The sequence below is a fragment of the Salvelinus sp. IW2-2015 genome, linkage group LG9 (assembly GCF_002910315.2).
Source record: "Salvelinus sp. IW2-2015 linkage group LG9, ASM291031v2, whole genome shotgun sequence".
Taxonomy (NCBI): domain Eukaryota; kingdom Metazoa; phylum Chordata; class Actinopteri; order Salmoniformes; family Salmonidae; genus Salvelinus; species Salvelinus sp. IW2-2015.
Window position 1 is genome coordinate 1586289 of NC_036849.1, and position 27822 is coordinate 1614110.

At 41.4% G+C, this 27822-nt stretch overlaps 1 protein-coding gene across 7 annotated transcripts in view; it reads left to right on the top strand.

Moving 5' to 3' along the window:
- Positions 1–27822, top strand: part of nrxn3a (neurexin 3a) — a 423493-nt gene that overhangs the window by 360045 nt on the left and 35626 nt on the right. For 4 of the 7 annotated variants that reach the window (XM_023993917.2, XM_023993923.2, XM_023993921.2 and 1 more), the window contains one exon: positions 7482–7789. In XM_023993917.2, the coding sequence (XP_023849685.2) occupies positions 7482–7789 (308 nt within the window). Of the gene's footprint in view, positions 1–5891; positions 5982–7481; positions 7790–27822 lie in introns of all 7 variants that reach the window. The other 3 variants (XM_070445086.1, XM_023993922.2, XM_023993920.2) reach the window with 1 other exon arrangement.

Below are 27822 nucleotides of genomic sequence, written 5' to 3' on the forward strand. Positions count from 1 at the left end.
GTTCTAAAACTGACTGCATCTACTTGTGATGTAGTTTTGCAGTGATTTCACTTGCTGTGGTAGCTGGCCTGTATAATGTGGAGCCATCAGCATACATAGAAACACAGGCTTTACTCAAGGCTAGTTGTAGGTCATTAGTAAAAATATTTGAAAAAGTAAGGGGCCACGACGGCTATGTTGAAGTATGCCAAACTCTACCTGGTTTGCGTTCCCCCTACAGAGTTCCATCTCACTTATGGGAGCCAGCCATGCAGATATGATGTGTTGTAATCCCACAGGAACTAGCTTAGAGAAACACTTTTTCAGCTCAGCCATGGTCTGCATGCTAAGATGCCGGCGGGGTAGTCGGTGGGAAAGGAGGGTGCAGACGGACAGCTTCCAAGGAAGAATTTTGAGCACTTAATTATGACACTTTATCATGTCAAAGCGATGACAGCAATTTGTAAGAATAGAGATTACGGAGAAGAAAAGTCTGTTCATAAATTTTAGGGTGCAGAGATAAGCAAGGCTTTTCAGGACTATATTACAGCAAAAGACTGTCATGTAGCCAGTGTCAGTTGTCCTGATCAGGTCACATCCAGGCTGTATCACAACCGGCCGTGATTGGGAGTCCCATAGGGCGACGTACAATTGGCCCAGCGTCGTCCAGGTTTGGCCGGTGTAGGCCGTCATTGTAAATAAGAATTTGTTTTGAACTGACTTGCCTAGTGAAATAAAAGTTAAATATTTTTTCCCCCCCAATAACTAACTTTAATAGGAAACCTTAACAATGTTCCTTCCTTCTCTCCCTTTAGAGTTTTTCAGTATTCTATTCAGAACCACTCATTCTGTTCAGGTAGTACTAAAGTACTCTAGGGGTTCATTGCCCTTGAGTTTTCTTGTCTGTGAGGCTAGTAGGCTTGGGCGGTATACCGTATATAACATATACCGGGGTATTTTAAAATGCCCACGCCCACGGTATGATTTTCAAAACCATCAATAATTGTTATTTTTAAATAAACACCTGCAGTCAACTTGTGCACTAGGTTAATCGATAAAGCAGATTGCGTTCTTAATTTCGTCTGTTGTATTCTTTTTTCATTATGAAGCTGTTCTCTTAAGCAGCTGATCTAGCCAGCCACATGGCATGTTTGTTTACAAAGAGCACACCTAGCAAATGGAAGCTTTCGTGATGTGATGATCCGCTGTTGTACAGCTCAATAAAGGTGATCAAGTTACACTTAAAATGTACTACTGTTTTCCAGCTAAATATAAGTTTAACTATCTAAAATGTGCCACAAATTTACTCCAGCTCAGCTAACTTGCTACATAAGTGGCTAGCTTGGAAGATCAAGCTGCTTGGTTACAGCAGAGACGATCAATCACCTCATGGATCAAGATCCCTGCTGAGGAGCTGGGGTGTCTGTCCTTAGTTTATGTTCGCTTAGGCTTGTTATAATTTAGCTAGCATCCACAATGGGAATTCGCTAGTACTTTGTTTGCATTTGTTACCATAATTATTATTATTTAAAAAACATTACGCTTGGAAAGAAATAGTTCCCCCGTGTGTGCACTGCGGGTAATACCTTATGCCCCGGGATGGTACAGGAACAGTATGAAGGTATGGAAATCTGGATATTTCCCAACCCTAATAGCTAGAGAGATAGGAATCGATTACCAGAGTCACGCTTGTTGTGCAGAAGAGAGGAATGGAGAAAAGAGAAAGAGAAGAAATACTCTGCAGCAAATTGCCTTGAAAAAGCAGCACCTCCTCCTAGCTTATCAGGAGCTGCATTCAAAAGACACACGGCGTGTTTGAGGATGATTGCTTTCATTTGCACAGGCCCCCTGTTTCATATGAATGAGGCTGCGTTTCGTCTGAGCCACCCTGTGACAGCCACTCCGTCGCAGGTTTATTTTCCCTCTAGCTTTCTGCAACTGGCTCGACACACAATGGAGACGAGGGAGCGGAACGCTATAGCCTGCCTCTGAGGCCAGCTCCTCCCCTTTGACTGGCAAAAGGCATCAAGACGGCGTCTCAGAACTTGATAAGTACGGAGAATTGACCTCCTATCAGGAGTGATCAGGTTGATTGATAGGTATGTCGACCTATGGCTCCATCTGGAAGATGATAAGGAGGAGTCTAACGTGCCCGGGGACGTTCCGCTCTCTTCTCGGTATCGGGAAAGCGTCTCCATGATCCAATAAGTCTTCTGTGTCTGTGGGGAGGAGGACAGAAATACGGTGGTCCATGTGAGACCTTAGATGCTGCCTTACGCACTGCAGAGCAGTTCACAACATGCACCCAACTCTGTCACTTTCAGAAAACCTGACAACACATACATTTTCTCAAACAGCGAGAGAGAGAGAGAGAGAGAAAGAGACTGAAAAAGAGAGGGAGCGAAAGATAGAGAGAGGTGGTGTGATTGGATAAGAAACACCTTGGGCCACCTTTATCTGCCAAGGATTTAAGGTAATGGTGTCGTGGATAAATACTTGTGTACCCTACAAGCCAAATACAATTACTGCTATCGAAAACAGAATCTCCCGCCCCTATAAATCTCTGCTGGGGGCCGCGGGGAATGGAGGGATGGAGGGATGGAGGGAAGGGGGGAGAGATAAGCCTTTCAGTGTGAGCCAGGCGTCTAATCCTGTGATTTAAATGAGAGCAGTGCGGATGGCCAGATAAAGGACCCGGACTGCCATTGTCTCTTAGAGATACTGAGGGGAAATCTTCCAGAAGGAGGCTCCTATTTCCATTGGGCAAGGCAGTCAGCATCAAGGAGAGTGAAGAGAGGGGAGGGGGGATGGAGTTGGGAGGGGAGAGGGAGAGAGCGAGACGGCCCTCTGGGAGAGTCAGAGAGCCCTGTGCAAATGAATTCTGTCAGTGGTTCCACTCAGGGAGGAAATGTAAGGGGAAGAAAGAGAGAATTTTAGATGTAGGCCTATAGAATTAAGCGAGTGGTAATAGAGAGAGGAAGTGTGGGATGGTGAGCAGGACTGATAGAGAGTGAGAGATCAACACAGACCCACAACACATACCACAATCCAGGCACAAGATTGCTTTCCATAGCAATCGCAAGGGTGATTGGGTGAATGAATCATTATGGAAATGATATGCCTCCTGATTTGACAGTAACTCATGCAAATATAAACTGCATCATGCAATAAGTATAGAGGCATCCATAATGTCTTACTCCATCTTTCTTTTTGTTCTACATCTCGAGAAAAAAAGAAGAAGAAACCCACACATTGCTCTTGACAGTGTCACTGCTCTTTAAGAAGCTTTAAGTATCGGCCTCAAGGCCTTCGTCAGAGCTTTTGTGCGATTTTTTTCTTTGTTCTATATCTTGAAATGCTGTCAGTCTTCAGACAGTAACACCAATGAAAGGTGACATCTATGGAACTGATGCTATTTTAGTGCCTTGGAAGGATATTTTTCATTTGTAAAGCAATTTGACAATATCTGGGGCCTCATTTATAAACCTTGCGTAAGTACAAAATATATCCCAAAATATGAGTGCATCAATCTTCACGCAAACCTTCAGACCATGCGTATGCCCATCTGCTAGTGGTTGAAATATTGTATTGCAAGCTGGCAAATGGGGGATTTGTCGAAAGGCTTATTCATAAAAAAATGAAAACAGGATAACATATTTACAAGGCTGCAACCTTTTTCCATGAGCAAGAAGAGTTAAAAACTATGTTTTATAATTAGACATAGGATTCTTATAATTAGACATAGGAATATTTTTCCTATTTGATTTTCATAACCATTGCAGAATATATTCCTCACCTTTTCTGGCCATGATGGGTTCATGTTAGGGAAGAAGCCATTTAATTGCACCTAGTAGCCTAGTGAATAGATAGGCTATATGTATTTCAAGTTTTGCAATATCGTAGGCCGCGTGGTTTATAATACCGGTATACAGTCAAATTTAACAGCTGATCTTTTACATTGAAGTAGGCCTATCTATCAAGTTTCAAGTTTTTATTGTCACACGTAACAGTGAAATGCCTTCTTTGCTTGCTCTTTCCCAACAATGCAGTAATGAATATCAGTAGTACTAGTCAAGTAGATACAAAACTTTTTTTTTTGAGTAGCATGGCCTGCAATGTTTTAGAATTTGCGGGCAGTGACAGTCCATCATGTTTAGGTTGGGGGGAAAGTCGTTATAAAACATTGTTGAATTCAAACGTTCTGCTGACAGGTCCATGACAATTTGCCGTTGTTTTCTCATTCAAAAACTGACACAGTCCTTTTCCAGATACAGCATAAATTACTGCTAAAGATGAAAACATTCTGCCAACAGAGTAAATAGACCGGTAGCTTATGTCAAATATTCGACAGTATGGGAAGGCTACAGTATTGCTGTGCGATAGGAGCGTGACATCATTGCATATTTAATCTCAGAGTCTATACCAAGGCAGGGTATATATACCCAATAATCTATTGATAAACTAAATATTGAACAACAATTTGTCTTTTGCATGCCGTGGCGTAAAGCCAATAGTTCCAAATTGTACAGCAAATAAAGGGAGTTATTGGCACCATATTAGGTGAATGGAGGAGTTTTCAGGCAGAGTTTTAATGTCTCATTCACGCGTGCACAGTTTTCGACAGGTCTGGTTTCTAGCGGCAAGCATGTATTTGAATGGCATACATTTTACGGCAAATTTATACATCTCAATATTTGTGTACTTGCGCAGGCTTTTCAGAAATGGCGCGTGCAGACATTGAGTGTGAAATTTATGCAACAGTTGGAAATAAGGTCCCCGTAGAGCAGCAAACATACTGCAGGCAGGGTAAAGAGCATGAAAGACACATACAGACACACAGGTGGACTCGTGCAGACACACACACTCACACACACAGCTACCTGCTGTCTCTCTATCTTTGCAGAAGGCTGAAATGAGGTCTCTCTTTAGGGGATAGAAAAGGAGGGAAGATACGTGGTAGGGGTTCTCACTTTGGGTGGGCCCTAAGGTACCCCTGTCTCTTTGGGGTCCTGGAATTTGGTTCCTACCTTTTTTTTTTGTTTTGGTTCCTACCCCGTGGCAGCTTGTCTCCCAATAGGGGTTACTTGTCTCCCATCACGACTTGACTCTGGTGTGGAAACAGCGGGCGTTTCTACACCAACAGCATACCCATCCTAAAACATATTCAACCCTATTCCTTTGCCACCCCTACTGTTCAACCTCCATTTGCCCCCAAGGCCTTTCCCTGTTTCTCAGTATGGTGTGTAACACGCATGCACACGCGCAACGCACGCACATGCACACGCACTAAACCTTCTTTGACTACTGAGGTGAACTGGTTTCTGGGGAAGAAAAAAGCAAATGCTGTCCAGTGAAAATTGCTAGTATCACAGCTTTACTCCTATTTTCTGTCCTTAATGTTGGATTTGAAGAAAAAGACGCAAACTGTTGCTAAGTCCACCGTAATGCCCATGAACTGTGTCCTAATAGTATAAAATGGTTGCATGGCGCATGTGCATTGGAAGGGTTTGTTAACTGTTATTCAAGATACTTGAATACATTTCATCCCATGAGAAAAAAATTGCTGTTTTTTTATGATGGCTCTAAATATCTTTGTCAATGTTTAAATGAATTGAAATGCCAAAAACATAGTGGTTCTTCTGTCGCCTGTTCGTAAAGCCTGGTGAAAACCAGCAGAGCAGCAAATGACCTCTATTTGTTTCCACTTTACTGTTGACACTTCACCTATCTCATAAAACAAGACATCAATTCCAACCTGCAACTAAAAGTGTTCAACATTTTTTTAACTGCTTGCATGAAAATGACAACAATAGTTTGAAGTGAGCATGTGTTCAATTGTGTTTAAAATGCCTGCTGCCAAATGCAAACTGTTTTCTAAATGATTTAAATGTTTTTTTTAAACTTTAAAACAGCGACAACCGATAATGAACGCCTTGAAATTGCCACTAAGAAATTCCCATTGAAATACGCCCGGCCAGTAGTGGACTGGCTACAAGAGAAAGGTAACCTTAACACAACTTCTAACTTTTAAATTCTCTTCTATTGAGCTCAACGTTGAACTTTTTATTTTTTGCATTTGCCTGCTGAACTGATACTTTATTTTACTACGTTAAAATATGATTTTAGCATGAACTAATAACTTCCTAACCTCATTTTCTTTCTCAATTCGAATACGTTTGATTAGATTTTTTTGGTACCCAAGTTAATTACCCAAGTAAATCTCATGATAATTCATAATTTATAATCACTCTACTCAGTTAAAGGGACTTCTATTGAAGATAATATTCCATCCTATCTCATGTTCATACTACACATGAAAAGATTATTTCATATACTCTACATCTTGAATCCTTCTAAAATTAGCTTTACGATAAAACAGAAGTAACAATGTTCAAGTATGTCCTAAAGTCCCTTTAACACCCATTTAAACTTGAATGCCATTTCAAATGCAAGTAGTCACCTAATGCATGAATCAATATGCTGTTGTACATCTACAATGTTGAGTCAGTTAATAATCTTTTGATGTACAATCATTTGTTAATTCTGTAACCAGAATCCTATGTTGATGGTATTGGAGAATGATTGCATTAAACTGGGTAAACAATTTTCTAACAGCTCAACAGTTTACTCAATACTTGCTAAGTTGAATATTACGATTTGTAATATTATACATTTTTTGTTGTTTTAAGTTTCAAATATACGCTTATTCAAGATGCTGTGTCGGTGATATTACTTAGAATACTTAGACTTGACATGTACTGTAAATATCCTCTTTTCGTCTACTGCTTTTCTCTTTCAGATTCCTGCCCTCCTGATTTATACCTTTGGCATTAGCCCTAGCTTTTTAAACATCAGTTCCTTTCTCTGCTTTCAGGCTTCAGCATTTGCCCTAGCCTTTTAAACATTCGTCCCTACCCCACTCTTTGTTTTCTTAGCTATGGCATTAGCTCTAGCCTTATTAGATGCAGCTGATCCGAGGCTGCCCCAAAGGGCCAGTTTGAGGAGACAGACATAAAGCGTTGACCTTTTCTCCTCCTTTCCGTCCTCCTCTCTCCTCTCCTCCCTCAGCCTCAGATCACAACCCGTAATCTCGTAATTACGGCTAACAACACGATGACCTTTCTACAGTGAATACATCCTGGGAGACATCACCCTTGTAGCCAGACGTGTTGACCCGGTATATTTGGGGTTAGCTCCCTGGGCCCAGGCTAGTTATAGCCTCTTCAGTTGACCTTTCTTTATAGTTTCACCGTAAAGGTTTTTACAACCGACCTCATAGTGACATACTGTAAGGACCTTTTGATTGTCAAGGACTTATAAGTGCACATAGTGACGTACACACACACACACACACACACACGCACACGCACACGTACACACAAAATGAGGTCACCAACATTTATCATATGAAGCCGGATCTTTGAGTCATCAGACCTTATTTTCCTACACAGTCTCTTGTTGTTCCTTGATGTGAATGACCTCTGTCTGGTTCCATCCTTTAGGTCGGCAGCTAACGATATTCAACACCCAGGCCACAGTCACCATCGGTGGCAGCGACCGCAGTCGGCCCTTCCAGGGTCAGCTGTCCGGCCTCTACTACAACGGCCTCAAGGTCCTCAACATGGCTGCCGAGGGCAACCCCAACATCAAGATCAACGGCAGTGTCCGATTGGTAGGCGACGTGCCCTCTGTGGCCGGGTCGGCTCGCACCACCGCCCAGCCCCCCGAGATGTCCACCACCTTTATTGAGACCACCACCACCATGTCCACCACCACCACCCGCAAGCACCGCTCCTCTCCCACCATACAGGTAGGGCCTGGGGACGGGGAGGAGAGGAAAGGGGGGATATCATTGGGTGGAGTTGGTGTATGATAGGGTGAGGTAGATCTTGAGAGAGGAGGGTAATGGTTAGAATGTTCATGGGTGCTGAGGGTTGCTGGGCATTCCTTTGACAAATCAAGACACCCATGTAAATGTTTCATGTATTAATGTGGATACCACCATTGGCATAGACAATATCTCAATGAACGTGTGACAGGAGATATACAGATTATGTCATGCTAACCTGAGAATACATGCATACAGCCATATCAACAGTATAGAGATTACCAGCCGCATACCAGCGTATACTATATGTGCTCCATACATGTCCCCTGAACAGCTGTATGTGGAGGACCACGACAGCCCCATCTTCTCCCCAGAGACAGAGGCACGCTCAGAGACCCTGTGGTTTAGATGGAGAAATTAGCCCAAAGCCCTTCATCATCTCTGCCTGTCTGTTTTCCACTACAAATAACCACATAGCCCAAATACCATCTTTTTTACGAGATGTTTTTATCTTTTTTTCGATAAATGAGGCCAGGAAAGGGAAAACTCTGGAAAACCTACATGTCTGTCGGACCTATGGGTTCAAGTACTATTTTTAATTATTCAGATACTTTATTTGTGCTTAATTGAGCTTGCCTGGTTTAATGGACGATTAGAATAGTCACAAAACAGAAAACCCCATTCATTTGACACTCCAGGCAGGCAAACACTCAATGATTCTGAAAGATTTCAAATAGTGTTAGATTAGTTGATTAGATTAGATGAGTTTATTAGTCACATGCACAGGGTCGCAGATGTAATCGCAAGGGCACAGTGAAATTCATATGTTCCGAGTGCCAAGAGTGCAGGTCGAGAAAAAGAGAAGTGAAGTATTTGAACCGAGGTCTGTGTCTGTTCATTCTGTTTCTGGGAAACAGAGAGAGAGTTATTGTCACGCTTACCCTGGTGTGTTCAGGTGCGCTAGGTGTTTTTCATATTATGCAAACCATTGTGTACAAAGCCCTGCATGTTTTCAAGCACAGCCAGCCACTGTATCAGGTGTCAGTTGGGATGGTTTGTTTAGGCCCAGGTGTGGTTATGGGTGCTTTGATTTTCAAGTAAGTTGTGCATTTTCTTTGAATGACTGTATTTTGTATACCAGACTTTCCCCATTCATTATCTACTGGACATCTATCAAATATTATATTAATATTACACATGAAAATATTAAATATGAATATATACTGCACAAAAATATAAATGCAGCAAGCAACAATTTCAACAATTTTACTGAGTTACAGTTCATATAAAGAAATCAATCAATTCAAATAAATTAATTAGGCCCTAATCTATGGATTTCACAACTGGGCAGGGGCACAGCCATGGATGGGCCTGGGAGGGCAAAGGCCCACCCACTGGGGAACCAGACCCAGCCAATAAGAATGAGTTTTTCCCCACAAAAGGGCTTTATTACAGACAGAAATACTCCTCAGCTGTCCGGGTGGCTGGTCTCAGAGGAGCCCGCAGGTGAAGAAGCCGGATGAGGAGGTCGTTGGCTGGCATGGTTACACGTGGACTGCGGTTGTGAGGTCGGTTGGACGTACTGCCAAATTCTCTAAAACAACGTTTTATGGTAGAGAAAGGAACATTCCATTTTCTAGCAACTGCACAGGTAGACATTCCTGCAGTCAGCATGCCAATTACACCCATTGTGGCATTGTGTTGTGTGACAAAACTGCACATTTTAGAGTGTCCTTTTACATGTGTAATGATCATGCTGTTTAATCAGCTTCTTGAAATGCCACAACAAATTTGTACACAAACTAGGAGATAAATAATATTTTTGTGTCTATGGAAAATTTCTGGGATATTTTATTTCAGCTCATGAAACATGGGACCAACACTTTACATGTTGAGTTTATATTTTTGTTCAGTGTATTAATATATTCTCTATTTATATTAGAATATTATAGTAACACAATGGGAGGATAGATTGGACATACGGTTAGAATTTTGAACGGTATTCAAATCCCTTGACTTTTTCCACATTTTGTTACGTTAAGGCCTTATTTTAAAATGTATGAATTTTTTCCCCCCTTATCAATCTACACACAATAACCTATAATGATAAAGCAAAAACAGTTGTTTTTAAGTTTTGGATAATTTATGAATGAAAAAAAAAGTTGTATTTACTTGGTACTTTGTTGAAGCACCTTTGACAGCGATTACAGCATCTAGTCTTCTTGGGTATGACGCTACAACCTTGGCACACGTGTACTTGAGGAGTTTCACCCATTCTTCTCTGCAGATCCTCTCAATCTCTGTCAGGTTGGATGGGGAGCGTTGCTGCAAAGCTATTTTCAGGTCTCTCTGGAGATGTTCGATCGGGTTCAAGTCTGGGCTCTGGCTCGGCCACTCAAGGACATTCAGAGACTTGTCCCGAAGCCACTTCTGCGTTGTCTTTCCTGTGTGCTTAGGGTTGTTGTCATGTTGGAAAGTGAACCTTCGCCCCAGTCTGAGGTCCTGAGCGCTCTGGAGCAGGTTTTCATCAAGGATTTATCTGTACTTTGCTCTGTTGATCTTTAGCTCGATCCTGACTAGTCTCCCAGTCCCTGCCCCTGAAAAACATCCCCACAACATGATGCTGCCACCACCATGCTTCACCGTAGGGATGATGCCAGGTTTCCTCCAGGCGTGCCACTTGGTATTCAGGCCAAAGAGTTCAATCTTGGTCTCATCAGACCCGAGAATAATGTTTCTCATGGTCTGAGAGTATTTTGGTGCTTTTTGGCTAACTCCAAGCTGGCTGTCATGTGCCTTTTATTAAGGAGTGGCTGTCGTCTGGCCACTCTAACATAAAGGCCTGATTGGTGGAGTGCTGCAGAGATGGTTGTCCTTCTGGAAGGTTCTCCCATCTCCACAGAGGAACTCTAGAGCTCTGTCAGAGTGACAATCAGGTTCTTGTTCACCTGCCTGACCAAGACCCTTCTCCCGCTATTGCTCAGTTTGGCCAGGCGGCCAGCTCTAGGAAGGGTCTGGGTCTTGGTGGTTCCAAACATCCTCCATTTAAGAATGATGGAGGCCACTGTGTTCTTGGGGACCTTCAATGCTGCAGATTTGTTTTGGTACCCTTCCCCAGATGTGTGCCTCGACACAATCCTGTCTCAGAGCTCTACAGACAATTCCTTCGACCTCATGGCTTGGTTTTTGCTCTTACGTGCATTGTCAACTGTGGAACATTATATAAAAAGGTGTGTGCCTTTCCAAATCATGTCCAAACTATTGAATTTACTACAGTTGGACTCCAAACATCTCAAGCATGATCAATGGAAACAGGATGCACCTGAGCTCAATTTCGAGTCTCATAGGAAAGGGTCTTAAAATTGATGTAATAAGGTATTTCTGTTTTTATTTTAAATAATTTTGTAAACATTTCTAAAAACCAGTTTTTACTTTGTGACTATGGGGTATTGTGTAGAGATTGATGAGGATTTTATTTTATTTAATCCATTTTCGAATAAGGCTGTAACGTAACAAAATGTGGAAAAAGTCAAGGTGTCTGAACGCTTTCCGAAGGCACTGCATGTGATGTCAGGATTACATTTGTGTCTTATTATACTGTATGTGTCCCCTCCCCCAAAAAAACCTCTAAAAGCATCTGTCTGTCTGTCTGTCTGTCTCTCTCTCTCTGTCTCTCTCTCTCTGTCTCTCTGTCTCTCTCTCTCTCTATATATATATATATATATATATATATATATATATATAAATCAAAATGCTTTACAAACACATTTCAGCTTGGAGCCAATAAAAGTCTGTGGCGGAGTAAAAACATAATCACGATGACCATTTCATAGGTGCCCTGGAGAACAAATGGTCCTGGCTAGTGGTCATGATATTAAAGCCATAACTCTCCACAGAGAGACTTTGACATACAGTATGGAGGGGCTAATGTTGAATGACACGAGCTCAGCTTTAGCTAGCGCCACAAGCCTTTCTCGGCGCAGAACACAGCTACTGTAGAGTAGTACACTGTTCCTGGAAAGGCTTTTGTGAATGTTTAACTACACCCTGATGTTTTACCCATGTTAAGTTTATAAGTTTAAACTACTGATGCCTGCAACACCCTTGCTATGAGGTGAATGAAATCTAGAACTATACTGAACAGAAATATAAACACAAGATGCAACAATTTCAACGATATTGCTGAGTTACAGTTCATATAAGGAAATCAGTAAATTGAAATAAATTAATTTGGCCCTAATCTATGGATTTCACATGACTGGGTGGGGCGCAGCCATGGGTGGATCTGGGAGGTTATAGGCCCACTCATTTGGGAGCCAGGCCCACCCACTGCGGAGCCAGGCCCCGCCAATCAGAATGAGTTTCATCAGCTGTCCGGGTGGCGGGTCTCAGCTGATCCCACAGGCGAAGAAGCCGGATGTGGAGGTCGTTGGCTGGCATGGTTACACGTGGAATTCGGTTGTGAGGCTGGTTGGACGTACTGCCAAATTCTCTAAAATGATGCTGGAGGAGGCTTATGGTAGAGAAATGAACATTACATTCTCTGGCAACAGCTCTGGTGGACATTCCTGCAGTCAGCATGCCAATTGCACGCTCCCTCAAAACTTGAGACATCTGTGGCATTGTGTGGTGTGACAAAAATGCACATTTTAGAGTGGCCTTTTATTGTCCCCAGCACAAGGTGCACCTGTGTATTGAGCCACTTCTTGATATGCCACACCTGTCAAGTGGATGGATTATTTTGACAAAGAGAAATGCTCACTAACAGGGATGTAAACAAATGTGTGCACAACATTTTAGATAAATAAGCTTTTTGTGCGTGTGGAACATTTCTGGGGAAATTTTATTTCAGCTCATGAAACATTGAACCAACACTTTGCATGTTGCATTCATATTTTTGTTCAGTATACATAGACATAGATAGACCTATTGCTGGGAACTGAATTCTTTACAATTACAACATTTTGTAATGAAACAAGGCAGGGTTGGTCACATTCTAATTGGCTAGTGTTTTATTAGTACTCCTCTCAGAAGGGTGTGGGAGTATCCTCTTTACCTGTGAAAGGAACACACAGCTGATCTTACCGTAACTCAGTCACTACCCTGCGGTCGTGGACGGAGCAATTCCTGTACCAGGCCGTGATGCAACCGGTCAAAACGCTCTCGATGGTGCAGCGGTAGTATTTGGAGAGAACCTGTGACTTTCTCTACTGCAGTCCCATTGATGTGGATCGGGGCATGTTCACTCTTCTGCTTCCTGAAATCAACAATCAGCTCCTTTGTTTTGCTGATGTTGAGGGAGAGGTTGTTGTCATGACACCACAATGCCAGTTCACTTACCTCCTCCCTTACTCTTCGTTGTTGGTTATCAGGCCTACAACCATAGTGTCATCAACAAACTTGATGATGGAGTTGGTGTCGTGCAAAGCCACGCAGTCGTGGCTTAACAGGGAGTACAGCAGAGGACTCACCCCTGGGGGGGCCCCTGTGTTTTTTTTTTTTTTTTACCGTTATTTTGACTGAGAACACGTTCTCATTTGCAGCAACGACCTGGGGAATAGTTACAGGGGAGAGGAGGGGGATGAATGAGCCAATTGTAAACTGGGGATTATTAGGTGACCGTGATGGTTGAGGGCCAGATTGGGAATTTAGCCAGGACACCGGGGTTAWCACCCCTACTCTYACGATAAGTGCCATGGGATCTTTAATGACCTCAGAGAGTCAGGACACCCGTTTAACGTCCCATCCGAAAGACGGCACCCTACACAGAGCAGTGTCCCCAATCACTGCCCTGGGGCATTGGGATCTTTGTTTAGACCAGAGGAAAGAGTGCCTCCTACTTGCCCTCCAACACCACTTCCAGCAGCACCTGGTCTCCCATCCAGGGACTGACCAGGACCAACCCTGCTTAGCTTCAGAAGCAAGCCAGCAGTGGTATGCAGGGTGGTATGCTGCTGGCCGTGTTAAGAGTCAGTGTGGAGGAGGTGTTGTTGTCAATCCTCACAGCCTGTCGTCAGGAATTCCAAGATCCAGTTGCAGAGGGTGGAACATTACCTTGGATAAAATACACATCTTAACAATATTTATTCTACATTCGTAGCTAGTGTTCTTGTCAGACCATTTCTTAACTTCCATGAACTGTAGCTTCTTCCGTTTCTCGTTCCACTTATATAGATCCCGAGGACATTTTATTTCATCTTTAATTTCTATATGGATGGTAGGTTTAGAAAGCTGTAGTCCTTGTCACATGCGAGTCTGAGTTGTCGAACATCAATTCAAGTTTTGCGTCTCTAAAGGATTTGCGGAGCTCGTAGAGAGAGCGAATGAGAGAGCGATAGAGACAGATTAGAAATGGGAGATTTGAGAGGCTTGAGATGCTCAATAGCAGGTACTCTATCAAATCAAAAATATCAAAGGGGGCCAATAGAAGGAAGTGATTTTTCTTTTTTTTTCTAATTTAATGGAGGATGAATTTCCTGTGGAGGTCAATCTGAAGCAGGTGATGAATAACAGCCCAGAGAGGACGTGACACGGACAGGAGAGCCGTGTTTATCACATCCTCTTCCTCTTTCTTTCTCTCTCTGGCTGACCAGGCATTTGTTATCTCACCAATAAAACCCAGGGAAGAAGAGAGAAAGAGAGAGGAAGGGAGAGAGAGAGAGTGTGTGTGTGTGTGTGTGAGAGAGAGAGAGAGAGAGAGAGAGAGAGAGGGAGAGAGCGAGCGAGAGAGCGAAAGAGAGAGAACGAGGGGGGGGGTAGAAAGAGAGGTCGTAGAAGATAACTGGTGGTCAGTGGGTTGAGTGGCCCTCAATCAATGTACTCATACACTCCCCATCTCACTACTCATGTCTGTAGAAGGCATGTGTATCAGTATAGCAGTACTACAAAACTGTAAGCCTACGGTATACCTCTGTGTGGGCTTAGTTAGTGGTGTGTGTGTCAGTGTAGTGGAACTGGCAGGGGGATTATCATTAAAGTAGGCTAGGTCTCAACAGTAGGCTAGGTCAACAAGCTGCTACTACACACACACCACACAAAGTGGCCCTTACAGTCATGTTTGCTTTCCCTCGTCTTAATTTGAGCAAACAGGATGGGTAAACAAGCTGTCCGTCACAGTTTGCAGGTAATCTAATTGTGCTCCTCAGTGTCTGAAGTGGCATTTCTGGGGAGAGTGTGTGTATCTATTTATACAGTGGGGTCCGGAGTTATTGATCCCCTGATGAAGATGAGAAAAAAATACTGTATAGTTAAATAATACAAATCCTGAGCGATATTGTATGCTCAAAAAAATGTATATACTTTTTTACTAATACAATTGCTCAGAGTAGGAGATTTTGTTTGACAAGTAATGTTTTTTAACTCGCAAAAAGATAAGGGTCAAAATTATTGCCTCCCCTGTTTTCAATACTCTTGCACCCTCCCTTTGCAAGGATAACGACACTAAGCCTTTTTTGGAGAACACATTGGGAGGGATCTTAGACCAGTCCTCCATACAGAATATTTCAAGATCCTTGATATCCTTCATCTGTGCTTCTGGAGACTGAGACGGTAATTGCAAAATGTTGATTTTGTGGACAATTAACCAGTTCTTTGGGGATTTTGATGTGTGCTTTTGGTTATTGTCCTGGCAGAGGCAACCTAGTCTGAGTACCAGTATTTTTAACTAACATTCCAGTCCTTATCACTCCTGTCACTTGCCAAAAAGACTGGCCTTTCGGCACTCTCAATGTTCAATATGCAGCCAGATTTACGGTACAGTTGCTGGTTTGTAGTTGGAATCAATATTAATATTTTCCATGACAACATTATGGTACATGGGTGCGCGCAATATAGAATTTACAATAAACAATACCGTTACGACATGCTGCGGTCTTTCCTTTGAGAAGGCAGTGTCAATGCAAGATCATGTTGTTCAAAGTGGCTAGAGAGGGGTCCGTAATGAGAAAAAGAAATAACGATACGGAAAATATATTAGGCTACAAGATTCAATTGAGCTACATTTGCTTCAGTTGCATCCCAATAATGAGAGGAAACAAACGCAAAACTGGCACCTGTCGTCATTCCTCGCACTTGCTACTCATCATGACTTCCTTACATTTTTACAATTTTGTTCTGCTCATTTCAGTTAGATTATTTGTCCCTCCTCTCTTATTAATATGGACGCCAGACAGGCTACTTTAGGATACTTTCTGGATCGACATTAATTTTTCCAAACTTCCCCCTGTAATTTTTATTTTCTTTTTAAATTCTATTGAGTCTATGACGGAAGCTTGTGTTTTTTTTAATTCTAGGCGTGAAGATAGTGTTTCATGTCTGTACGATAAATGGCTACACTGATCACTGGTGCTTGGCTAGCAAATGTAGCTTATAGTTGTCCACATAGGCCTAATATTTAAATTGAGGAAATGTGATTATAATCATTATTTTAGCGATCCACGTTAGACGTCCCTCCCAATGAAGAAGCTGATCACATTGGCTGGTGGTAAAAATGTAGTAAACGGGAAGCTTCTTTTATCCGCGCGGCAATTGTTATGTTCTAATTAAATGTATTACGTCAGAATGCCCAATGTTATAATGTTTCCAATAAAATTTATAAATTATGATGATAAATATTGTGGTTAGATGATAGCTGTGAGGGTTATCGAATTAGGATCAAGTCTTCTGATCTCCTCAAGCTCATTAATGATAGAATGTTCATATTTGAAGATTGCTGAACTGCCCGTCTCTTTGGCAAATGGCAGAAGTGGCAAGGAGTGGAATGTAATATCTCAACAGAGATGGCAACCAGGCTAAATGTCCTGGTACTTGGTAAAGTTCACGATGCCCTTGACCTTAAGAAGGGCCCCAGGACCAGTGGAAGCAAAATAGCCCCATAACATCAAAGATCCACCACCATATTTTATAATAGGGATGAGGTATTTTCAGGTATTTATGCTGGTGTGCGTGGCCAAAGACCTATATTTTTGTGTCAAATGACTATAGCACTGGTTACAATCCAATCCTAGTCGAAAAATAAATTAATAATAATAACTATTTTTTTATTTAAAAAAATTGTGAACTAGGCCTTTATTGTTCGGACAAAAATACTCCTTAGCACCCCCTCAATAGAGCTCAGTGGGGGCTCCTCAGAGGAGGGAGGGGAGGACCATCTACCTCAATGAATTTCATAAAAATTAAACACAAAAACAGTTATAATTTTGGGATGAAACTATACTAAATATACTCACGTCACCAAATAATTAATAAATGCACACTGTTTTGCAATGAAGGTCTACAGTAGCCTCAACAGCACTCTCTGGCGTAGCACCATGGTGTAGCCGGAGGACAGCTAGTTTCTGTCCTCCTCTGGGTACATTGGCTTCTATACAAAACCTAGGAGGTTCATGGTTCTCACCCCCTTCCATTGGCTTACACAGTAGTCCTCCAACCAATCAGAGCTCTTGCAGCATGAACTGACATGTTGCCCCCCAATCAAGGGATCAGATAAATAATCTGGTACTGAAAGCATAAGCTACAGCTATCTAGCACTGCAGTGCATAAAATGTGGTGAGTAGTTGACTCAGAGAGAAAGACAATAGTTGAAAAGTTTTGAACAAATTCATTTCTTCAAAAAACGAAGGAGAAGCGAGAGAGAGCTTGTTGTATTTTTTTTCACTTTCACTTACTTAGCTAGTGAATGCAGCTAGATTGTTTAACCTACTCAAACACCTGGCTCAAACAGAGAGGAATGAGGCTGGCTATGGTTATCTAACACTGGAACTCTTCCAAGTCAAGGTAAGCTTTTGGTTTTATTAGTTTATTGCCACCGGGGCCCGCCGGTGTAACTGCCAAACTGCTTGCTGTACACTGTACTGCATGATTGTAGCGGGTTTACTAACGTTTTAGTTCGAGTAGCTATGTTGACAATGACGTTAGCTAATATGGTGACAGCGATGTAGGCTGTGTGTAGTGGTTAGTGATTATGGTATGAAGGTTTGGCTTGGAAAGGTTTTTTCGCCTGGTCACAGACAGCTGTTGTGTTGTGCAATTAAGTCCACAAGCGAAGGGAAAAGGTGAGAGGAGGAAAGCGTGTTGATGCGAGAAGGAATTATACAATGAGCAAAGTGATTGTGCTGTTTGAGCCGTGTTTGCGGGTGATCAGGGGTGTATTCATTCCGCCGATTCTGTTGAATAATGTTTCTTAAATGGAAGCAAACGGAACGAAAAAAGGATAAACATACCTGAATTTGTCCTTTAAAAACTCTTGTTTTCAACTGTTGGACTAATGTTTAAACCCTAGATCAGCTAGATGCTAGATGCAAGGCGGTATTGAATGTGTCACTTCCTGTCATCTTTATTACTCAAATTTGTCTCTCAAAACTTTTATTCGTAGGCTAGGTTGTATTAACCTCATGATGGATATAGAGACAATTCAAGTATCATGTAGTAGCATAAACCTATCGATGTTACATTGAACTGGGTGAATGGAATTTGAATGACAGTCATTCAATATGCTGTAATAGAAATAAGACCATGCTCATAAAAAAATTATCGTCCTCCCTCATCTTAAATGGCACCGACGGCCACTGATAGAGCTTAGATAACAAGATGAAATAGATTGTTTTTAAACAGTGTAGAGCTACAGTAGAATGAACATGGTCAAGCCTCCAAGGTTCTCCATTAACATCCTTTTAATACATTCTGACTTTCAGTGCGAGTTTGCTCATGAGACAGAAAACAAACAAGGGAGGAGAGAGAGGCAGCGTTTGATTGGCAGTCATTTAAAAATGCACAACATTGTCCTCCAGGCCGTTGTCTTCAGTCATCCGTCTTATCCACCACATTTAAAAGGTAAATTCAGTTTGTACTGTTTATTTCTCTCTTCGTTTGTCTGCTTTTGTTGTTCCCCATTGGCTGCTGGAATAATTGGTAGAGTTTAGGTTAATTGAGCTAATCCAGTCAGTAGGAGAGAGTGGGGTAAGTTGAGCCAAAGGGTTAGTTGAGCCACCTCTTGTTTCTAGGAAACTGTACACAAAATTAACCAGGTAACCAAATATTGGTTGATGTCATAGATGTCATAATTTCAGTCTGTGAAGGAAGAAACAACATGGAAAAAGTGATAAGCAAGTTAGATCCCCCAAAAATATTTTCACAAAGGTTGAAAATAGAGGTTTCATGATGCTTGTATCTAAACCGATGTATACAGTTTTAAGAATGTTTTATACATCAGTTAGGGTCTCTATAAGCTACAATTTGAGGTCCTAAACCTAGCATGAAAGTGCATCCTTGTAGCTGTGTGGGCTAATATAGTCAACATTTTTGCCTTGTGGTAAATTGAGCCAATGGCCACCATACTTCATTGCATTTTGTCAGTTTTTTTGCATAATATGAACAGTGGCGACCTGTGATTTGAACCCCACATTTTTAGTAATTTAAAAAATATATATATACAGTTGAAGTCGGAAATTTACATGCACCTTAGCCAAATACATTTAAACTCAGATTTTCACAATTCCTGACATTTAATCCTAGTAAAAATTCCCTGTCTTAGGTCAGTTAGGATCACCACTTTATTTTAAGACAATGAAATGTCAGAATAATAGTAGAGAGAATTATTTATTTCAGCTTTTATTTCATTCATCACATTCCCAGTGGGTCAGAAGTTTACATACATGCAATTAGTATTTGGTAGCATTGCCTTTAAATTGGGTCAAATGTTTTGGGTAGCCTTCCACAAGCTTCCCACAATAAGTTCCTCCTGACAGAGCTGGTGTAACTGAGTCAGGTTTGTAGGCCTCCTTGCTCGCACACGCTTTTTCAGTTCTGCCCACACATTTTCTATAGGATTGAGGTCAGGGCTTTGTGATGGCCACTCCATTACCTTGACTTTGTTGTCCTTAAGCCACTTGGTCACAACTATGGAAGTATGCTTGGTGTCATTGTCAATTTGGAAGACCCATTTGCGACCATTTAACTTCCTGACTGATGTCTTGAGATGTTGCTTCAATATATCCAGATAATTTTCCTCCCCCATGATGCCATCTATTTTGTGAAGTGCACCAGTCCCTCCTGCAGCAAAGCACCCCCACAACATGATGCTGCCACCCCCGTTCTTCACGGTTGGGATGGTGTTCTTCGGCTTGCAAGCCTCCCCCTTTTTCCTCCAAACATAACGATGGTCATTACGGCCAAACAGTTCTATTTTTGTTTCATCAGACCAGAGGACATTTCTCCAAAAAGTACGATCTTTGTCCCCATGTGAAGTTGCAAACCGTAGTCTGGCTTTTTTATGGTGGTTTTGGAGCAGTGGCTTCTTCCTTGCTGAGAAGCCTTTCAGGTTATGTCGATATAGGACTCGTTTTACTGTGGATATAGATACTTTTGTACCTGTTTCCTCCAGCATCTTCACAAGGTCCTTTGCTGTTGTTCTGGGATTGATTTGCACTTTTCGCACCAAAGTACGTTCATCTCTAGGAGACAGAACGCGTCTCCTTCCTGAGTGGTATGATGGCTGCGTTGTCCCATGGTGTTTATACTTGCGTACTATTGTTTGTACAGATGAACGTGGTACCTTCAGGCGTTTGGAAATTGCTCCCAAGGATGAACCAGACTTGTGGAGGTCTACAATTTTTTTCTGAGGTCTTGGCTGATTTATTTTGATTTCCCCATGATGTCAAGCAAAGAGGCACTGAGTGTGAAGGTAGGCCTTGAAATACATCCACAGGTACACCTCCAATTGACTCAAATTATGTAAATTAGCCTATCAGAAGCTTCTAAAGCCATGACATCATTTTCTGGAATTTTCCAAGCTGTTTAAAGGTCCACTCATTGTATATAAACTTCTGACCCACTGGAATTGTGATACAGTGAGTTATAAGTGAAATAATCTGTCTGTAAACAATTGTTGGAAAAATTACTCTGTCATGCACAAAGTAGATGTCCTAACCGACTTGCCAAAACTATAGTTTGTTAACAAGAAATTTGTGGAGTGGTTGAAAAACAAGTTTTAATGACTCCAACCTAAGTGTATGTAAACTTCCGACTTCAACTGTACATATACATTTTTTTGGGGGGGGCTTACCTGTTTTGCATGTTATTTTGGAATTAATTCGTGTCACATATCAGTTTGCAAACAATGTAATAAAATATATACCTATCATTCAGATAATAAAGCTGCATGCACACAGTCTCTTTTTTGTTTTCTTGAGTTAGGCAGCTCCAAAATGCAGGTGTTTCAGCTTAGCTTAGTGCTTTCTGTGGTGGTGGGGCGAGCCAGCAGAAAATAGGAGCATTGCGCCATGATTGGCTCAGTGTTCAGTCACTCATGGGGACAGTACGTCATTGCCAAGTTTAAGTCCTTAGTAAGGGTAGACATCCAGAATTTCAGCCCTTTGGGTCCTGCCATAGAGTTATATTACAAGTGCCCTTCCAAGAAGGCTCAAGGTCATTGGCCACAGATAAAATGATGTTAAATCACATTATATGTACAGTAGCTTTGATTGGACTGATGTCAACATCAACACAAGTCTTAGCTAGCAATCATCATCATCATGAATTAAATCGACAATCTCCTGGCAAATCCATTTTAATCCTTGTCATATGAAGATAAATAATGAAGATAAATTATAGATAAAACTTATCGGTGCTCATCGGCCACTGGACATAAAGATTACACAACAAGTTGGAAATCGCAAATTTAACAATGAGTCGTTTGGAAGGAATCAGTGGCTAACTGCAAGCATTGCAAAGCAACCACTGACGTCAGCCTGCTATTCAATGTAGTGGCTGTGTTTTTCTTTTCTCGAGTTCCCACCATAAATCCAGAGAATGCCAGACTTTGATGACAAAGTTTGATGACAAAATTTGCCCAAAGAGGACAGCCGTGCCACCTTCACAAGGTGAGTCCAAAAATGTCTTGCATGCTGCTGCATAAATTATATAATATGCAAGGGAGATAGGTATACTGTAGCTAAGAAACTAATACTAAGTGTATGTTGTGTAGTAAGCTGTTAGTAGCCCATGTGTCTCACCCTAATAATTTGGTCTATTTCACCAAGGCGGTTTTGTAAACACATCGTTCGTCGCCGGTGTGTGCTTGTTGTGTGTGCTTGTTTGCTTTGTACAGCTTTGACAGAGTTACTGACAGTAGTGGTGGCGCTTGGCTTGCACGTGCAAATTTAGCACACACAACATTCTATAATTAAATTGTGTTATTTGACTTGTCAAATTAAAAGCTTTTTTAATGTGTCAAGTTGTGTTCTATCTTTTTTGACACGCAAAGACCCAAACAGCGTTCAATGTGCCTCACCCTAATAATCTGGTCTATTTTTGCCTCTTCATTTCGCCTACTGTTCTAACTTGGTGGTGCACATGTAGCCTATAACATGTTTTAGAGAAATGTAATCATTGAATATTGTAAGAGCTTTCATTGTCTGTTTATATGCCCCCTTTATTTATCCTACGATTCTGACTTGTTGTACAGGGAGTGCACTGTAAGAATGGCCCATGTTCTAAATTCTGTCGCTGTACATTTCAAAAGTGCTGAACAGATAGTTATATTGACTACGTCCGTCGTCGCTCGCTCATTAATGTCTTAAACGAAATGACGGATTGCCTCTTATCCGCTTGTCTTACCCTTATGCCATAGTTTGTACATCTCAATTGTCAGTAGAAACCACATTTGTTTAAGCAAGTCAGCCATATCAGCTATGTTGTTTTTAAAGGCAGTAAATGAGGCTGAATTAACTGTTTCGCTGCCAGACAAGGCTCCGCTGAAAGCCAGGTGTAGCAGTGGTAAGGTGTTGGGCAGGCTGTTGGGACTCTGCTGTTGAGACAGCTTTATGTAGGCCCTAACAGTTTGTGAGCACCGTTTGTCACCGTTATAATGCAATTAATGTATTGTTTAGTGTTGGATTGTGTAGTGGCTTTGCTGGCATGCATCCCACATTTTTTCCCCCCACCAAGATTTCCATGCTAAAATCGCCACTGAATATGAATAGTATTTTTGCGATGTGTCATGCATATGAACTCAAGATTGTTATTGTTACAGACCAGACATCATCATGCCCTGTGTATACAAATGTAAAACAAGAAGGGGCGTATCCCCCCTTGAGGTTCTTGAGAGAGCAGCCAAGGAAGTGAGAGACGGGAAGATGTTCATTCAAGCAGCAGCAAGAGATGAAACAAATTTACTGAATGACACTGAACAGGTACATTGACAAAGAAGAAAACAAATCAAATTCTATTTGTCACATGCACCCAATACAACAGGTGAAATGCTTACTTACAAACCCTTAGCCAACAATGCAGTTCAAGAAATAGAGTTAAGAAACGATTTACTAAATAAACTAAAGTAAAAAATGAACACAGTAAAATGACATAACAATAACAAGGCTATATACAGGGGGTACCGGTACCGAGTCAACGTACGGGGGTACAGGTTATTCGAGGTAATTTATACATGTAGGTAGGGGTAAAGTGACTATGCATAGATGTATTCCGGGTGGCCATTTGATTAATTGTTCAGCTGTCTTATAGCTTGGGGGTAGAAGCTGAAACAAACATATACCTGTGCGAAAGAGAGACTATGATAGAGTAGCAGAGGTAATTGTTATCTGATGACATGGCGTCTGAGCTTGCTAAACATATAAAGAATCTCTCAGACCGTTTTCATGGGCTTAGTAGCCTCAAATGCAGAGAACTTCCCTATGAATTGGCTCATCGAATCAACATCTCTGTCCCAGACAACTGGTCAAGGAATGGAAGGGTACGTGATATTGAACAGACATTTAAGATATACAATATACCACACCCCCAATCCACAAATTATACTTTGACCTATCAGCACCATCACCCACTGACACAGTACACCAACACCCACTTACCCCAAGGTGCCTCAATTTACCCTGTCCCTGCAATCAACATAACCCATACCCGGGTAAGTGGTGGCAAGAGACCACTTTTTTTGGGACAAGCTAGGTTTTCAAAACTGTTATGTTTGCATGCATTCTGATTATTTTCAAGGATACACAACATCCTGAAATAGATGTAGATATCTTTGTTAGAAAGAATATTATATTTCCCTTGACATAGTAATGCTGAATGTAAAAAATGGCCCAACTTACCCCACTCTCCTCTACATGAGATTTTTTTGTATTAGATTCATTCTTATTAAAGTAAAGGTAGCCTACCTCCGGTATTCTGGATGGGCTGTGAGTTCCTATAGACAGACTCTGTTATTAAAGTAGAGATAGGTAGTACCTGAGGTTGTATGCACAAATACTGTAGCACAGTACACCACAAGCAATATGTTTACTTCATCGTTATTCAATTAGCTGTCATTCAACGGATTTTAGACTGTGATTTATTAGCTCGGCCCTTGGAAGCAGACATTCTAAAGTGTATCACTCTTAATACATTTTATTGCTGGGGTTCTCCTTTGAAGCTGGATTAGAATAGTGAGTGTCTGTCTGGGGCTTATTGAATATCCATCGTCCTCTCTGTCTTCTGTGTTCTCTTTATTTCTGGAAAACTATATTTATTTTCTCTCTCTCTCTCTCTCTCTCTCTCTCTCTCCTCTCTCTCTCTCTCTCCTCTCTCTTTCTCTCGTCTCTCTCTCTCTCTCTCTCTCTTCTCTCTCTCTCTCTTGAAGTCATATAACAGCAAGTTAGTGCTTCAATCACTGCTAAGAGCTGCTGGCAAATGCAGTAAAGTGCTGTTTGAATGAATGCTTTTGACCTGCTGCTGCCTACCACCGCTCAGTCAGACTGCTTTATCAAATATCAAATCACATACTTAATTATAATATAATAAACACACTGAAATACGAGCCTTTGGTCAATAATATGTTAAAATCCGGAAACTATCATTTAGATAACAAAATGTTTATTCTTTCAGTGAAATATGGAACCGTTCCGTATTTTATCGAACGGGTGGCAACCCTAAGTCTAAATATTGCTGTTACATTGCACAATCTTCAATGTTATGTCATAATTATGTAAAATTGTAGCAAATTAATTACGGTCTTTACACAGTTCGCAACGAGCCAGGCGGCCCAAACTGCTGCATATACCCCGACTCTGCTTGCACTGAACACAAGAGAAGTGACACAATTTCCCTAGTTAATATTGCCTGCTAACATGAATTTCTTTTAACTAGATATGCAGGATTAAAAATATATACTTGTGTATTGATTTTAAGAAAGGCATTGATGTTTATGGTTAGGTAAATTTGTGCGACGGTTGTGCTTTTTCCGCGAATGTGTTTTTGTTAAATCATCACCCGTTTGGCGAAGTTGAAGTAGGCTGTGATCCAATGATAAATTAACTGCAGCGCATTGATTATATGCAACTAAAAACAAGCTAGTTAACCTAGTAATGTCATCAACCATGTGTAGTTAACTAGTGATTATTTGAAGATTGATAGTTTTTTTTATAAGTTAAGTTTAATGCTAGCTAGCAACTTACCTTGGCTCCTTGCAACCACAAGGTCATTTTAATGCTGCTCTCTCGTAACAGGTGGTCAGCCTGCCACGCAGTCTTCTTGTGGATTGCAACATAATCGGCCAGAAGGCCGATTACTGATTGTTATGAAAACTTGAAATCGGCCCTAATTAATCGGCCATGCTTAGTTGGGAGGTACCCTCACTGCAGCCTCTGCATTATTCACAACCAGGAAGGGTTTCCTCTTTAACCCCCCCCCCCCCCAACACACACACACAACACAGACACATGATCACACGATAGTGGATATATTTGGCATTTAGTGGATAGACTCACTAATGTAGAAGGTAGGCGGTAAGGTAAGGAAATAAAGTGTCATGTGCCGAGGGGAGCATGTCTCCATCCGACCAGCCCAGTGGCAGAGGCCTTCATTTAGCCAGGCTTTAAAAGTGGGCTGTAAAATGTTATTGTGTCAATTTATGGAGCAGTTAAAACAGACATGGGCAGATAAATTGCAACTTTACTGTGATGCTGCGCTACCAAATTCTAATCATAGCCATTTTAACCTCAAATGTAACTTCATCTAACTCTTTTGCTAGCTACATTTCAATGCAGTGTTGTAGTTCTAATAACCACTGTAGGTCAAAACAACCCATGTCCTCAATTTGCAGGTATACAGGTTTGATAGAACAACAATAGGTAAACATTCCAAAGGTCATGTCGATAAGTCATAAAGATGCTTTACTGTCTCAATATGATGGTGTTTTGTATCCCTCTATGGAGATGGAACAAGCTTATTCCTCTGGTGAAGTGGGATCAGAGTTGTGGTGTGTGTGGTGTGTGTGTGTGTTGTGTTGCTGTAGTGTGTGTGTGTGTGTGTGTGTGTGTGTGTGCGTGTGTGCGTGTGCGCGTGTGCGCGTGCGTGCGTTTAGTGCACACTGGTGGGTATACTTCCTTAAACAGGAAGGTCTGCAGAGAGAGAGAAGACAAACTGCTTCAGCCCTGAGTCCCAATCCCACATAGGACGAACAGCCCATGAAAACAGCCCACTATAAAGATTTATGTTTGCCTCCTTTAAAGGGAAGGCCTCTCTAATTGTCTTTGTAGGCTGAGCTGTGTGTTCCACCATGTCAACTTAATACATGGCCACTTCTCCTTTTAATGGCTTAATAAAGTGGAGCCTTTTTATGCCTCTCTTCTGAGTGGGCCCCTCTCAAAGTCGACGAGTGTGTTGATGTTTATCTTTTATACACTAATCGTCCTTGTCTTGCCGTAGAGTTATCCTATAAATGTTTTTTGTCTAAGGGAAATGTGTGTGTGTGTGTGTGTGTGTGTGTGTGTGTGTGTGTGTGTGTGCACGTCTATAACAGTATTTCAGGCTAACTGCCCTTTCCACTCATTCATCTGCATGAATAAGGAAATTGCGGTAGAAAATCACACTTCAGGCCAAGAGTTTGTTTTGTGCTTTAGTTTATACATGTTTTTCATTAGATCTAGTTCTTTGACTCTTCCACTTTTAAGAGGCACGTTCGTCTTTATTGTCCATGACATTAATAATCTATGACTTGAATACTGTGATAGCATTGGTTGCAAGGTAATACGATTTGACAGCAGTTAACTTTCATTATGAATTGAGTAAATAGCCTAATAAACTATTGAATATTCAACCTCTCTGTCTTACAAACACAAAGTACACATGCTTCCCCATCTTTCAACTGTAACTGTATTACAGTCATAGCAAACACAAACACTCCAGAAAACAGGCCGGTACACCAAAGACCAATAGATTAAGTTAAAACGACCTCACAATAAAGAGGAATATTCCAGTGGAGTGGTGTCTAAAATCCAATTACACAGTAGTAGCAGTAGTGGGGCTCTGAGGATTGGCTGGAAGGCTGGGATTGTTATGCAGATGAGCTGATTCACTAGGAGCTGTAGATAACCATAATAGACCCCACAGCCCAATTTAATGTAGCCCTTTCCTGCAGTCAAATCACCTAATGGTCTCATGGGTGGAATGTTATTCAAAATTTTTATAATTTCATAATTAGTAAACATTATTTAAAAAACCCACCAAAAGCCGGTGTTTCTATGTCAAACAGTTTTGTTAAATTTCAATCTTCTGTGACGCATATAAAGTGTAATCCTGGGATGCAAACTCAAAATTGAATTCATTTCAACTCTATATCTGACATGGTACAGGTGTCTTCTTTTTTTAAGCCCATAACCATGTGTGTGAGGTGTATACTTTTGTTTCAAAGTAGATTTCTTTAAGACTAAGACCAAGAAACACTGTGTGACCCTGATTTAACCCACTGCAGTAAATTAGCATGTACAGAGGCACCTAGAGCTAATGTGACAGGATTTATACAAATTGTAAGGAATGGTACCCGTAGATATTTGAGAAAAATATGTGTTTACCGTAAGTACATTATCATCCCCAGCCTTTCCTCCCCTGCTGATATTGCTTCCCGTCCATGCTGGGGTTAGGAATGTGACCGTCTCCATTGAGAAGGCCCAGCCAGGCTCAGTTCATATACAGTTGAAGTCGGAAGTTTATATACACCTTAGACAAATACATTTAAACTCAGTTTT